Genomic DNA, 15,707 nt, shown 5'->3' on the forward strand with positions numbered 1-15,707 from the left:
CCCATTGTACTAGATGCTATACACACAGAACAAAGACACAGACTGTTAACCCTTTGGGGTGGAGACTAAGCATAAGACAAAATATAACAGATGGATAGATAAGCGGGGGGATTACAGGGAAACAATGAGACAATATATTGGTCAGCATGATAGGCAGTTTTCAGCAAACTTGCAATTCAACCCTTGTAAAAAAATTTGTACGAACTATGACAAAGGAGAGTTTTGAGGAAGGCTCTGAAGGTGGATAGTGAGGTAGTTTTGTGAATGTTTACAGGGAGTGCCTTCCAACTGTGGCAAGCAGCATGGGAGAAAGCATGAGGGTGTTTGAAAATTTAACAAGTGGACAGTGGAAGCTGGCATCATCAGCAAATCTGAGGCAAATATTGACAGCTTGATAGCAAAAGAGACGACAGTAGGATGGGGATTGACTGTGACGGCCCTTGAAAATGAAGACAAGTAGCTTATGTTTGATGTGACAGAGAAGGGGGAGCAGTGAAAGGATTCAAAGAGAGGGGTGACGTGGTCAAAGTGACAGACTAGGAAAATGATCTTTGCAGCAGCACTCTGGATGGATATGAGTGGGGCAAAACTGCATTTGTCACAGCTAGAGAAAAGGATGTTGCAGTAACCAAGATGCGTGACGAGAGCTTGCATGAGAGTTTTAGCTGTGTCGATGGACAGAAAGGCTGTAATTTTAGATATGTTATACAGAAACAAACAGCAAAATTTAGATATAACCTGGATGTAAGGACCCAGAAAGAGGTCCGAGTTAAAGATAATACCCAAGTTATGGGCCTGAGTGACCAGCAGGGTGATGATGTTGTCCACAGTGTTTGAGAAAGGGGCTTGGGCAGAAGAGGGAGATTAAGAGCTCTTTTGCAGACTGAGCTTGTAGCTAGACATCCACAAGAATAAGTCAGAAACACAGGCCAAGATTTTAGTTTGGACAGAAGGAGACAGGTCTGCAGGAGAGAGGTAGATCTTTGTTGTCAACATAGAGATGGTAGTTGAATTTGTGTTTGCAGATGAAATTACCCAGAGATAAGGAGTAGAGGGAGGGGAGAAGAGAAGGGAACCAATGACAGAGCCCTGTGGAAGCCCTGAAGAAAGATCAAGGGCAGATGAAGAGGATTGTCCAAAAGACACGATGAAGGAGTGATTATAGAGGTAGGAGGAGAACCAGGAGAGGACAGTGTCACAGAACCTAAGACACATGATTCCAAGAAGAGCATGGTCAGCTGTGTCAAAAGTGCCTGACAAGTCAAGGAGGGTAAGGATGGAGAACTGGTTCTGAACTGTAGCTATGAAGGAGTCATTTTCTTTGGCAAGAGTGGTTTCAGTGGAATGCAAGGGACAGAAGTTGGACTGAAGAAAACTCCAGACAGCAATTGTAAACAGCGCGTTCAATGAGCTTAGAGATTAAAGGAGATCGGGTGACAGTTGGAAAGGCAAGTGGGCTCAAGGTTTGGTTTTGTAAAATAGGAGAGATTAAAGCATTTTTGTATTGTGAGGGGGGAAAGCCAGAAGAGAGCAAGAAGTTAAGGAGAAGAGTAAGGTAGGGCATGAGCGCAAGGAAGATCAGGAGATGGGATGGAGTCCACCAGAACAACTGGAGGGGTTAGAGGAGGAGAGTAGATAAGAAAGGCAATGGATATAAGGTGGAAGGATGAGGTAATAAACAGATAATTTAGCACAACAGAAGTCTCAGCTCACCCACTTGCCTAACTAATACAATGTAGCTGCTGTCCCCAGCACATCAGCCACTATTTAGCTGTATCAAATGAGAGTCAAGGTGCTGAAGCTGCAGCCTTAGTGAAAGTAGCATCGTTGAACTAGCCATAGCTCATATAGGGGGCCAAGTGAAATGGAGAGAAGAAAGGAAACCTATGGAGGAGCAAGGGAAGAAATATTCAGACAACCTGAGTGACAGACAACCTCGGTGACAGGAAAAATTAGGTGGGTGGAGTTGTAGTCCCCGAATTTAATATACCTGTGTGTATCCCAGAATTTGGCAGTACTGCAGTCAGCCATTTTGTATGTTCAACCACTGCCACCTGAAACCCAAACATCACATAGCAAGGAAAATCTTAGGCCCTGAGAGGCAAGGTCACACAGCTGCATGTTTGCAGCTCTGCTAATCAGAATGGGAGGCTGGGACAGGGGTTAAGTTTTCATGAAAATAAAAGGAATGTGTTGACAGATGACCTTGGTTTTAGGCCCCTCTGATGTAAGTTTTATTCTTGTTATGATTAGAAATGCTTCGCTGATATGAGAATAATGAATTGTCATTGGCTATTGCTAGGAAAATTGTTAGCCTATTAGGGGCTATTATGAGTTACAGAAGAATCTCAGAGTTATGAAAGCCTTAGGAATGGAGGTTATTCGTAACTCTGAACAAAACGTTATGGTTATTCTTTCAAGTTTGCAACTGAACATTGACTTAATACAGCTTTGAAACTTTACTATGCAGAAGAAAAATGCTGCTTTGAACCATCTTAATTGAAATGAAACAAGCACAGAAACAGTTTCCTTACCTTGTCAAAACTTTTTTTTTTTTTTTTTTTAACTTTCCCTTTATTTTTTAGTAGTTTACATTTAATACAATACTGTACTGAACAGTATTTGCTTTTTTTTGTCTCTGCTGCCTGACAGCGTACTTCCGGTTCCAAATGAGGTGAGTGATTGACCAGTCAGTTCGTAACTCTGTGGTTCTACTGTATGTGCTTTGTTTGGAGAAAATGTATAAAAAGTTTAATTAGAAAGTGTGCTTGGGAGCAGTCCGAGGAAGTTTTCTTTAGGCAAGGATCTGACATCTAAAATTCCCCATAAGCTGGATAAAAGCTGGAATCTGGAAGCCAAGTTGTTGATCCTTTGAAACCATCTTAACTTAGGTAAATATAAAGGTTTAAGATGCTCTGAAACCTACTGTGACAGCATGCGTGTGTGTTTGCGCGTGTGTGCATGCTTAAAATCTAATTAAAAAGTAGTTTGTATCAATTATATCTAGGGCCCTACCAAATTCACAGCCATGAAAAATGAGTCACGGACCGTGAAATCTGGTCTCCCAACCCGTAAAATCTGGGCTTTTGTGTGCTTTTACCCTATACTATACAGATTTCATGGGGAAGACCAATGTTTCTCAAATTGGGGGTCCTGCCCAAAAGGGAGTTGCGGGAGAGGGGAGGTCACAAGGTTATTTTAGGGGGGTCGTGGTATTGCCACCCTTACTTCTGCGCTGCCTTCAGAGCTAGGCAACCGGGGAGCGGCGGCTGTTGGCTGGGTGCCCAGCCCTGAAGGCGGCACCCCACCAGCAGCAGTGCAGAAGTAAGGGTGTCAATACTATACCATGACACCCTTAATTCTGCACTGCTGCCTTCAGAGCTGGGTGGCCAGAGAGTTGCAGCTGCTGACGGCCCAGTTCTGCAGGTAGGAACGCAGAAGTAAGGGTATCAATACCATACCATGCCATCCTTACTTCTGTCCTGCTGCTGGAGGCGGCTCTGCCTTCACAGCTGGGCTCCCGGCCAGCACCTGCCGCTCTCCAGCTGCCCAGGTCTGAAAACAGCACTGTTGCCAGCAGCAGCGCAGAAGTAAGGGTAGCAGTACTGCAACCCTTCCTACAATAACCTTGCCAAAAAAAACCCCACAACTCTTTTTTGGGTCAGGACCCCTACAATTACAACACAGTGAAATTTCAGATTTAAATAGCTGAAATCATGAAATTTACTATTTTAAAAATCCTATGACGGTGAAATTGGCCCAAATGGACCGTGAATTTGGTAGGGCCCTAATCATATCAGATGGCGGAACTGCATTGATTTATTCCTGACACCGCCTGGAGAAAAACAGAAAAGTTACAACTGCTTTGGGTTCTGAAAACCCTGGGTAATGGGGTGGGTGTGTGGGTGTTTAGAGATAGTGTGATTTAAAAAAAAAAGGACATCCAGCAATTAAATTCACATTGAGCGCAAAAAAAAAAAAAAAAAAAAAAGACCTACAAGGGAAAAAAGCATTTTCTGTAAAAACATGAGTTTTCCTAATTTTCAAAGGTGTGTGTGTTGAGGTACATACAAATGTCTTCCTGTGACCCTGAATATTCTTTTGATGGGGCAAAAAGCAGCAAAGCTTGTGATGTATTTTAAGATACTTAAACTTTTGGACAATTTTAAAGCATATCTTTTTATCTCAAAGCTTCACAGAATTTACTTCCATTATTTTCTTGGTTTCTTGATTTCCCCTCCCCCCCCGCATTTCCCGACACTTTTTTCCTAAACTTCTTGTTGACAAAGTTGCTAGGCTCATGTGCCTAAAGACTTTTTATCCATGGATTTGGAACATGTGCCCACGTGTCTACAGCACACAAAAAATGAAAAAGTCTGTACTTTAAGCTATTACTCCTGTAATTCTTGTAAAATAAAACAACTCTGCAATTGTTTAGAAATGTTTGAAAGATTTTTTTTGCTGAAAAAAGAATGGACATCCGAGGCAGCAAAAAGACAAGTGGACTTGCCATTGCTCTGAATACCTGTGAGAGCTGCCTAGACAAATGGCCCAGAAGAAGAGGAGAGGAATGTCAGAATCACACCACAAGCCAGAGCTGGAGTTTTTCATTTTTCTTTGTTGCTTCTCTTTTTCTAATGTTTGTCAGTTTTGCTTAGTTCCAAAAACACTTGCTGCAGAGGAGGGAAGTAGGATGAACGAGAGAGTGTTTTCAGTATCCCGCTCAAACCTCAGATCATCTGGAGATGAGACGTGATTGTTTATGTGAGAAGCTAGAGGGACAGAGAGACTACAGGGTGATGGGAAAGGTTTGAGGCAAAAGAGATGGACACAAAGAGTAGTTTTTCGAGGTAGGAAGAGGTGAGTGGAAGAGAAGACCTAAAGGAGGAGATGAGAAAAAAGGACAGATTTTAGGAAGAAGGGGAACTAGCATAGCTACTTTTCAAAATCTTTTCAAGCCAGACCATTGCTGATATGAGAAAGCACGTAACCAAAAAGAGAACAGTGAAAAAAGTAACAAGAAAAAAATTAAACGTAACAAGAGCAGAGGATGCAGACAGAAGGTGAGGAGCAAGAACCAAGTAGGAGCTGTAGCCAAGAGGTGATGTGGGAAGAAATAAAGCTAAAAAATGAGTGGGGCCTATAGAAGTGTGGAGTATAAAAAAAAAAAAAATCACACAAACACACGTGAAGATGAGAGAAGAGATCATTAAGGATATGCAGATGAAAATGCACTAAAGGGCAAAGGGGAAGATGTCATTAACAAAAGACAGTAACTTTCCCCAAGCTTTCCAACTTAAAATGCAATAGGATCACCGTTTGCTGACCCTACTTTATTATTGGCAAAGCAATTTTTGGACCTATTAACCGCCTCTATTAACTGCTTCTGGTTCCAGCAACTGCGTAATAGTACTTTACAGATGTGGAAGCATAGGCATCAAAATTAAATGACTTGGCAACTGTAACTAATGAATCAGTGGCAGAATCAGGATTGAAACACTATTGTTTTGATTCCAGATTTAATTATTACACAGTATTTCCTCTTGTAGCTTTAGCAAAAAGTAACGCCATATCTACATTAAGGAAATTCACACTGGTGTAAACTTAATTCAGTAAATCTTAGTTCACACAGGTACGGTGCACCTAAACTATTAACTGCACTGATGAGAATTTCCCTAATGCAGACAGAGCCTAAAATTTACTACATTCAATACAGCAACATTTTTCATCTTATGTTAAACTATAAGTGAAATATTCTAAAATTTGGTATGATCCTTAAAAACTGCAGATAATTATGTTTTAACACTTTATATATTTCAGGAATACTAGAAACAACCATTAAAATAACCACACATTACCATCTCTTTCTCGTTCACTCTCAGGCCTTGCTCTTGGTCCCGTATCTGACCAATCCCCTCTTAGTCTCAAACGTTTAACGGGAGGTTGCCGTAACTAGAAAAATAAAGATAAGCAATGGTATTATATAAATAAATAAATAAATAAATAAATAAAAAACGGTTACCTACCTTCCATAACTGTTATTCTTCAAGATGTGTTGCTCATGTCCAATTCATTCTAGGTGTGTGCGCATCCATGTGTACAGTTGGAGATTTCTGTCTTAGCAGTATCCCTAAGGTCAGCTACGGCCACGCTCATGCGCTGGTCTATTAGGTGCTGGCGGCCCTACACCCTCTCAGTTCCTTTTTGCCGGCAACTCCGACAGAGGGGCAGCAGGGCGGGTAATGGAATGGACATGAGCAACACATCTCGAAGAACAACAGTTACGAAAAGGTAGGTAACCGTTTTTTCTTCTTTGAGTGCTTGCTCATGTCGATTCCGTTCTAGGTGACTCTCAAGCAGTATTCTGGGAGGTGGGCTCGGAGTTTATGGTCTTGCAGCTTGCAGCACTGCTCTAGCGAAGCCAGCATCATCCCAGGCCTGCTGGGTAAATACGTAATGGGACATGAACATTGGTGGCCCTACAGCTGGGTAAGTACGTAATGGGACGACCAGATGGCCCTACATATGTCCTGGATAGGCACTTGAGCTAGGAAAGCTGCCGAAGAGGCTTGTGCCCCAGTTGAATGGGCGGTTATGATCGCTGGAGGGTTCACCTTTGCCGGATCCTAGCAGCAGCGAATGCAGGCAATGATCCAAGAAGAAATTCTTTGAGCAGACACCGGACGACCTTTCATCCTGTCGGCCACTGTGACAAACAACTGCGTCAACTTACAAAATGGCTTGGTCCTTTCAAGGTTAGTGTCGTCCTGACATCTAGGGAATGCAACCTACGCTCATCCTCTGACTTATGCGGCTTTGGGAAAAAACAGGTAAGTAAATGTCCTGGCCTGTATGAAACTGAGGCCCTCCTTGGGCAGGAAAGCTGGGTGCAGCCACAGCTGGACCTTGTCTATGTAAAAGACCATATAGGGCAGTTCTGAGGTAAGCGCCCTAATCTCAGAGACCCTGCAGGCAGATGTTATTGCAACCAAGAACACAGCCTTCCAGGAAAGGAGAAGGAGAGAGCAGAAAGCCAGAGGCTTGAAGGGGGAGTCCCGTGAGCTGTGACAGCACAAGATTCAGGTCCCACAGAGGGACGGGGTCCCTGACATGTGGGTATAGGCGCTCAGGGCCCTTAAGGAACCTGGCAGTCATGTCCTGGGCAAAAACCAACCTGCCCTCGAGAGGCGGATAGAAGGCCGAGATAGTGGCCAAGGGGACCTTGTTAGATGAAAGGGACAGGCCTTGGAACTTGAGATCCAGAAGGTAGTCCAGGATTAACTGCAGCGAGGCCCGCTTGGGCCGAATGCCTTTATTCAAGATCCAATAGGTGAACCGCTTCCATTCGGCCAGGTAGGTAGCTCTGATGGAGGGTTTTCTGCTACCCCACAAGACCTGGGGTTGGACACCGGACGAGCACACTCCTGCTCCTCTGCATTTAACCATGCAGCAGCCAAGCCATCAGGTGCAGCACCGCCAGGTTTGGATGCAGAAGACTGCCATGGTTTTGGCAGGTCCAGCCTGAGCAGTAGCTGTAACAGAGCAGTCAGAAGAGGCCCAGCAGCGTGCCAAACCAGTGCTGGCATGTCCAAGCTGGCACTATGAGGATCACCTTTGCCTGGTCCAGTTTGATCTTCATGAGGATTCTGTGAATTAACAGCACTGGGGGGAAGGTGTACAACAGAGCCCCTGACCACGGGAGCAGAAAAGCATCCAACAGGGAGCCTCTGTTGATCCCCTGAATACAGCAGAAAACGTGATATTTCCTGCTCTGCCTGGATGTGAACAGGTCCCGGGGAGTCCCCCACCTTTGGAAGATGATGCTGACCACTTCCGGATGGAGGGACCGCTCATGACGAGACGGTCCTGCTGAGTCGATCTGCCAAGGCGTTCCTGGACCCAGGGAGGTGTTCGGCTACGAGATGGATGTCATGTTGTTCACAGAAGTCCCAGAGCCTGAGGGTTTCTTGGCAAAGTGCAGACGACCTTGCTTGTTGATATAGTACATAGCCACTGTATTGTCCGTCAGGACCTGGATCATCCTGCTTCTTATGTGAGGTAGGAAGGCTTGGCAGGCCAGGCGAACCGCTCTGAACTCCCTGATGTTGATGTGTAGGGAGTGATCGTGACTCGACCAATGACCTTTCATGCTGAGATCGCCCAGGTGGGCTCCCCACTTTAGGTCCGAGGCATCGGAGACTAGGGTCATCGGAGCCGCGAAGGGAACTCCCTCCAACACCGATGCAGGATTCTGCCACCATGCGAGTGACGACAGGATGTGGTCCAGGACCTTGACTACCGGTCCACGCTATGTCTGTTGGGGATGTAGACCGATGCCAGCCACCCCTGCAGGGGCCTGAGGGTGCAGGTTGTAACCTGAAAATATTACGTTAAGCATCCAATGGTCCGAGGTCAGCCATGATCAGGCCGAATGGAAGGGGCAGGTAGTTGAGGAAAGAGTGGGAGGGTGGATCCTGGGATGTGACTGGGGCACCGTCCTCGAGCATACCCTCAAAATACCTGCTTCTGGCCTCCTTGGTTCCTGGAAGGGCCACACTGAACAGACAAACGGGAAGACAACAGGTGTCGCTGCTTAGACCTCTTGACGCTATCCTTTCTCCTGTAGATGCTCAGCCAGGGAGTTCCTAGGACCTAGACTGGGGAGGCAGAGAACAGAATGGCTTTCTGGCCTGCTGAGGGGTATGAAGGCCAAAGGAGCGGAGGGTGGCACAGGAGTCTTTAAGGCTGGGGAGACTTGCGTCCGTGAGCTCGGAGAAGAGCCCTGCCCCCCTCAAACAGGAGGCCCTGAATGGTGGTCTGCATCTCCTGGGATAACCTGGAGGACTGCAACCAGTAGCTGCGCCTCATGACTACCATAGAGGCGACCACCCTGGCTGCCAAGTCCGTAGTGTCCCAGGCCACATGGAAGGCCACCCTCGCCTTCTTCCACTAAAGCGGCAAACTCCTGGGCTCGGTCTTGTGGGAAGGCCTCCTTGAATTTGCTAACGGAGTCCCACAGATTAAAACTGTACCTGCCTAACAGGACTTGGTGGTTAGACACCTGAAACTGCAGGGTGTCCGTTGAATAAATTTTCCTGCCAAACAAGTCCAGTCTCTTGGTGTCTTTGTTTTTTGGCATGCCACTGACTTGGCCCTCCCTGTCCTTTTCATTAATAGCGGACACGACCAGTGACGCCGCTGGAGGGTGTGCATACAGATATTCAAACTGTTTTGCAGGGACGTAGTACTTCTTTTCCGCCTTCTTAGGAGTCAGCGGAATGGAAGAGGGGGTCTGCCACAGCGATTTGGCATTCTTAAGGACCCCTGGGTGGATGGGCAGCACGACCTGGGTTGGGGTGGAGGAGGATATAACATTAAAGAGGTCGGACTCCTCCACAAACTCAATTTTCAAGTTCAAATTGATACCCACCCTTTTAAGGAGGAGGGTGCTCCTTGAAGTCGTCGGGGGTACTGCCCGTTTGTGAGGGACTCACCATCGCTTTGTCCAGAGACAATGACAAGCGGGGGAGGGCGGATTCCCCTTCCCTCTCCGGGAATGGTTCCTTATGCATTGAAGCCTGCTGCGCTGCCCCCGCATCGGATTCAGTACCATGTTCCGACTCCAGTGCCGGCAGTGCCGGAGGCGGTTTGTCCGAGGTGGCCAGGGAGGAATGGTGGGAATACGGGACCGGCATTACCGGCACACCCCATGGGTTCCAGTATGGCCACTGAGTGGGCCACTATCCCTGCTGCCATGCCACTGCTGCGGATACCGAAGTGGTCTCGCAGGTCGGTGGCAAATCACCCTTCCTCAGTGAGGGGCTGAACTCCTGGTCTGACTTGGACCACTGCCCTTCCGGTGATCAGGGAGCCGTTGAGGCCTGAGTCTGCCGACTGACCCTGGTCAACAATGAGTGAGATGAGGACGAGGATCAGTGCCTGCCCGATGAGCGGTACTGGGGAGTTGGAGACCGGTGCTGTGATAGGGAGCAATCCCGCCGCCGTAGGGACCGATGTCTGCGAGACCGCCGAGGCCAGCAGTTCTCAACTGGGGGTCCACGGCCCCCTATGGTCCACAAGCCCTCTCAGGGGGGCCACAGAGCCCCACAGCTGAAACCCAGTGCCCAGATCCCAAGCGCTGAAGCTGGGAGCAGCGTGGGCCAGAAGCCAGCGTCTACCCCTGCCCCCGAAGGCGGAAGGGCCCTCAAGCAGATATCCCGCCCCTTTTGGGTTCGAGGGCAAAAGTTGGGGGTTTTTTGTTTTGTTTTTTACAGATTCTGCATTAGTCCTTTCTATGGGACTCCCCCAAGCACTTCAAACAGCTTTTGTGGGGGGTCATTAATAGGCACCGGCCTGTTGCATGATGAGCATGGTTAGAAGCCGGGGGAATAGGGCCTGCCCCGCTCCAGGGCAAAGTCCCAGCCGGGACTCTAACTACCAAACTACTTAACACTTAACTTAATGGCTAACTAAGTACCTACAAACTACAGGGCCGCCCAGAAGGGGGGGCAATTTGCCCCAGGCCCTGGGGACGCAGGGGCCCCCACGAGAATATAGTATTCTATAGTGTTGGAACTTTTTTTTAATGGAAGGGCCCCCCGAAATTGCTTTGCCCCAGGCCCCCTGAATCCTCTGGGCGGTTCTGACAAACTATAAACAAAGAAGACAGACAATGGGCTGTAAAGAACTGCTAATGCTTTTGCAATGCAAGAGGAGGTGCTCGGACCAACCATCATGGGCAGCAAGAAGGAACTGAGAGGGCGAAGGGCCAGCAGCGCCTAATATACCAGCGCATGAGTGTGGCATTCAAGGGGGCACCACAGCCAACCCTACGGATACTGCTAAGGCAAAAAACTCCGAAGACTGTGCACGTTGGTGTGCACACATCTAGAATGGAATCAACATGAGCAAGCACTCAAAGAAGAACAGGAAAATATTGAGTATATAGGTGAAATAAAAAGTGTAGTCATCAAGTTGCACAACTCTTGTAGTTTCCATCACAAATAGCAATACACACAAATCAAATATAATTAAGCATAATGCTATATTAAGACAATGTTAAGGCTAATTTTAGTCACACAAAAATATTAAAATTTCAAGCTATGACTCCCAAAACAGCCACAACCCTACCCCTTGCACACAGTTTATTCTACACAGTATTAACTTTAGTGCATTAACCAAGGCTCTGTTTATTCCAAAATAAGTTGGGCCTAGATCAGGGGTCTCAAACACGCGGCCCGCGGGGTTCTTTTGTGCAGCCCGCCAAGCTCCCCACGCCCCCCCCCCACATCTACCCCGTGCCACCACGAGCCCCGCACCGCTCCCTGAAGCGGCTGAACTACTGTATGTCCCTGCAGCCCCGGGCAGGGGGGTGGGAGGTGAGTAGAGGGCTCCGTGCTCTTGCAGCTCCCATTGGCCGGGAACTGGGAACCGCGGGCAATGGGAGCTTTGGGGGAGGTACCTGGAGGAGCAGCAAGAGCAGCACCTGGTGCTGTTTCCCCCCCCCCCCCCCGCCCCGCCCCAAGGGACTCCGGCTGCTTCCTGGAGCGGAGCAGAGCGGAGCGGGGCCGGGGACAGGGCAGGGAGCCTGCCCTGGTTGTGGTGCGCGGCGCTGCCACCCTGGATCCGCTCTAGGTAAGTAGCGCCGGGCCGGAGCCCGTACCCCGCACTCCTTCTGCACCCCAACTCCCTGCCCAGAGCCCCCTGCCACACCCTGCACCCCTCCTGCACCCCAACCCCCTGCTGCACCCCTCCCGCACCCCAACTCTCTGCCCTGAGCCCCCTGCACCCCACACCCCAATTCCCTGCCGTACCCTGCACACCTCCTGCACCTCAACTCCCTGCCCTGAGCCCCCGACACACCTCACATCCCTCCTGCACCCCCTGGGGGCAGGGAGGGGGCAAAGTTGGAGTGAGGACTTCGGGGAAGGGGTTGGAATGGGGGCAGGGAAGAGGTGGGGCGGGGCCTCATGGAAGGGGTGGAGTGGGGGCGGGGCCAGGAGCAGCAAGTGGAGAGTGTCAGTGATGCGGCCCTCGGGCCAATGCACTAGTCCTCATGTGGCCCTCGAGGTCATCTGAGTTTGAGACCCCTGGCCTATATTCTGCAGCAAAGTCCCTGGACTCAGCAATATCCCTACCAATTCTACAGTAGCCAGAGCTGTAATTTAAATGGTGGTTTTGAATTAAATATAAAAATGAATACAGTCAGCACAGTAACTTGTGTTGATATTAAATCTAATTTATTTTACCATGCATTTTTATTTTCTGTATGATGCAGATTTTTGCACTGATGACACATAACTATACCTTAGATCAGTGGTTTTCAAACTGTGGGTCGCGACCCAGTACTGTCTCACAGAATGTAAGGCACTGGGTCACTGCAGCTCTGGTCAGCACCGCTGACCGAGCCGTTAAAAGTCCTGTCGGCAGTGCTGCCCAGCTAAGGCAGGCTAGTCCCTACCTGTTTCAACACCATGCTGCACCCCGGAAGCAACCAGCAGCAGGTCCAGCTCCTAGGCGGGGGGGTCACGGGGCTCCGTGCACTGTCCCCGCCCTGAGCAATGGCTCCGCACTCCTATTGGCTGATTCACAGCCCTGAGCCCACCCCCCAAACCAAGAGCTCCCTCATCCCCAGCCCCACCCCAGAGCCTGCACCCCCAGCCCTGAGCCCTGACCCCCTCCCACACCCCAACCCCCTGCCCTGGCCCCCCCAAACCCACAGCTCCCTCCTGCACCCCAAACCCCTCATCCCCAGAGCCTGCACCCCCGGCCCAAAGCCCTGCACCCCCCAACCCGCTGCCCATCCCCCTCCAACACCCTGAACCGCTCACTCCTGGCCCCAGCCAGCAGCCCTCACCCCCAACTCTCTGCCCCAGCCCTGAGCTCCTCCCACACCCAAATCCCTCATCCCCAGTTCCGTTAGGTCATGGGCATCAACAATTTTCATCAACTGGGTCGCCAGAAAAAAAAAGTTTGAAAACCACTGCCTTAGATAATGTCAGGGGCAGGAAGAGGAAGTAAAGGTTTTGGTAGCTAGGGCTCAGACCACCTAGAAAGGAAGTTTTGGACTATGCAATAAGCATATTTGCTAGGTATTTCTGCCTAGACAATCAGCAGTGAAATAATACTGACATTTAAGTTGTCTTTAGTTTTGAATTAAAAAGCCACTGAGGTAAAGGGGGAATTCGTAGCTCAAAGCTATTGTTTCAGACAGTCTGCAGACTCAAGAAGATAACACTGCACTGCATTCATGTTTTCAAGGCTATTCTCACAACCATAACATATTTCTTTTTAAATGAAAAATTAGATTCTGGAGCAAAATTCTGCAGTAACAGGGGACTGCCAGAGCCAATTCCACACCTTTGAAATTGCTTAATATACAGGTCCCTCTTAGTAGTACAGTTGTTCCGAACCTTTGTTGCAACCTCCCGCTCCCCAGTGGCTTGGCAGCGAGGTCACCCACCACCAACCTGAATCCCTTCACTCCCAGCAGTCTCTCCTTTCTTCTGTCATGTAACTTTTCTGTTCTTTCTCCTTGTCATCTTTTATTTCTTTCCTATTGTTTTCTGTTCTTTTACACGTTTTTGCTGATTTCTCCTCACCCACTTCATTCCCCGTTCTCTTTGGTAGCTCTAATCACCTTCCCCATTCCCCAGCAGGCTACATGTTTCTGGAGGTATAGGACCATACAAGGCTGAGGCAAGTACCATGAGATCAAAGAGAAGAAACTTGAGGTGATTTGGCTGCTGCCTGAGCCTGTAGCCTTGAACTGTGATCTGTTCCAGCAGTCAGATACATCATGGGCCACGGTGGGAGCAGGGCAGGGAGGTGGGAGGGTTTTTGAGGAGTCACCTTCAGCAGCCTCTTTGGATAACTTCACCAAAGAGTTAATCTGGGCTCTTATTCAGGTGTTGCCATTAACCTGGTTCTCCATCCACACACACAAACGTTTGACCCAAGTTCTATGGTACTCTCAACCAGGCCTACTTGGCCCATTCTGAGACACAGACTAACACCCAAGAGAGGCTTCCATTTGGGCAGCTAACCCTTAACTATCCGGGAGGATGCAGGTTAAGCAACTCGAGTTCTGACAGTCCTCCAAAGGACCTTCCCACAATTCCTCTTATGCCCAGGACAGAAGTTTTCCCACAACCACAGAGTGGCTCAGCTTACTGCAGCACAAAGAACCATGGGATATGCCCCAAGAAGGCCTAGCACCTCACATAGGTGAATTCAGTACTAATGAGGACACTGTAACTTGAGTTTGGTTTATAGTGTGGCTGCTCACCTTGCGTTGGGCTAACCCAGGTCCTGATCACTCAAGTAACTTTGCAGTGAAGATATATACTTTGTAGCATGCATAGGGAATGGGGGAGTCAGCGGGGATGTTAAGGGAGGAACTAGAATCCTGCCCAAACCTTGTTTATGCTCTCCTCTGTCCTGCAACTCCCTTCCCTCTCAATCACCCTTGGTTAGGTAATACTCCCTTAATACACGTTTTACACAATGAAGAAATGCCTGAGGTGCATATGATCAGAGAAAATTGTGCCACTGCTGACAAACAGAAAGATTCTTCTGATGCATTCATGTGGAAACAGATGAGAATGCTGCCATGGAATCCATAAGTAGTAATGAAAGGGAGAAGCAGGATAAGGAACATTCTGATCAGTGGCAACCTAATGACCAGGAAAGGCTAGAGGTGGAGGGGAACTCTATCTTTTTTCATTTACATCACCAAGGCAAGTGCTCAATTGCACAGAAGGCAAAGCAACAGCTTCAGATAAACTGCTGCTACTTTCACCTATCTCAGTCACACCTGTTCAAATCCAGCTAAGGTTAGAAGACTGAAAAATGACATATAACTGCTATTTGTCAGTCTAAGTGAAATGAGTTGGTGGTCTCAGTCTAGTCCCACATCAAAAAAAGACACCACTATGGTTGGGACTGTCTGACACTCTAGTTGGCAGTCTCAAAGCCACCAAGAATTAAAAGGGCAAGGAAATGTAAATGTAATGTAAACTCCCCTCTTCGCTCCTTGAGGTGTTCCTTTCAGGTAAAGGTACACTGGCAGGGCAGCATAGGGAATCTTACACTCACACTTGGATATGCCAAAACTATGCTGTGAATAAATTCAGAACATTAATCTCCAGGGCTTATGATCTGGCATCTTCCACTAGGTAAAAGTTTACACAAAAATTTAAGGAACACTAGATGAATAGTTCTAATTCAGTGTTATAACCATCTGACAAGTTCTTAAATAGTGGCTTTAAAAAATATCTTAAATAACTTCATCAATATACACTAATTTACTAACAGGCCTTGAATAAATTTCACAACATAAATATTTTTCATAAATATCACTAAGTACTTAATGTAGATTTATGTGCAATTTATGAAAAAGCTTTTGCACAGTACAGCACTTATGAGCAAGTAGTGTGTATACCCTTTAGTAATCTTTAAAATATGTTGACTAATAAGCTTTTGTAAAAACCAGGACAAAAAAGGCCATTGGTAATTAATAAACAAAAACCTCTGCAGTATAAAGGAGCTTGCACAAATGATTATTATACTGTCTTAGTGGAATTTTGTAGACACAAAAATTCATGTTGAATTAAAATGTTGAAAGTTTTCATAACCTATAGAACATAAGATGTTTAACTTATGAAAATTATATATTTAAAAATCCTTATAGATTAAAAGGTTATTCA

The 15,707-nt window shown here is 47.5% G+C and overlaps 1 protein-coding gene across 2 annotated transcripts in view; it reads right to left on the bottom strand.

Moving 5' to 3' along the window:
* DCAF6 (DDB1 and CUL4 associated factor 6) overlaps positions 1–15,707 on the bottom strand; it is a 127,202-nt gene that overhangs the window by 76,196 nt on the left and 35,299 nt on the right. For both annotated transcript variants that reach the window (XM_065397437.1, XM_065397436.1), the window contains one exon: positions 5,859–5,952. In XM_065397437.1, coding sequence (XP_065253509.1) covers positions 5,859–5,952 — 94 coding nt within the window. The remainder of the gene's footprint in view (positions 1–5,858; positions 5,953–15,707) is intronic.

Source organism: Emys orbicularis, chromosome 1 (assembly GCF_028017835.1).
Source record: "Emys orbicularis isolate rEmyOrb1 chromosome 1, rEmyOrb1.hap1, whole genome shotgun sequence".
NCBI lineage: Eukaryota > Metazoa > Chordata > Testudines > Emydidae > Emys > Emys orbicularis.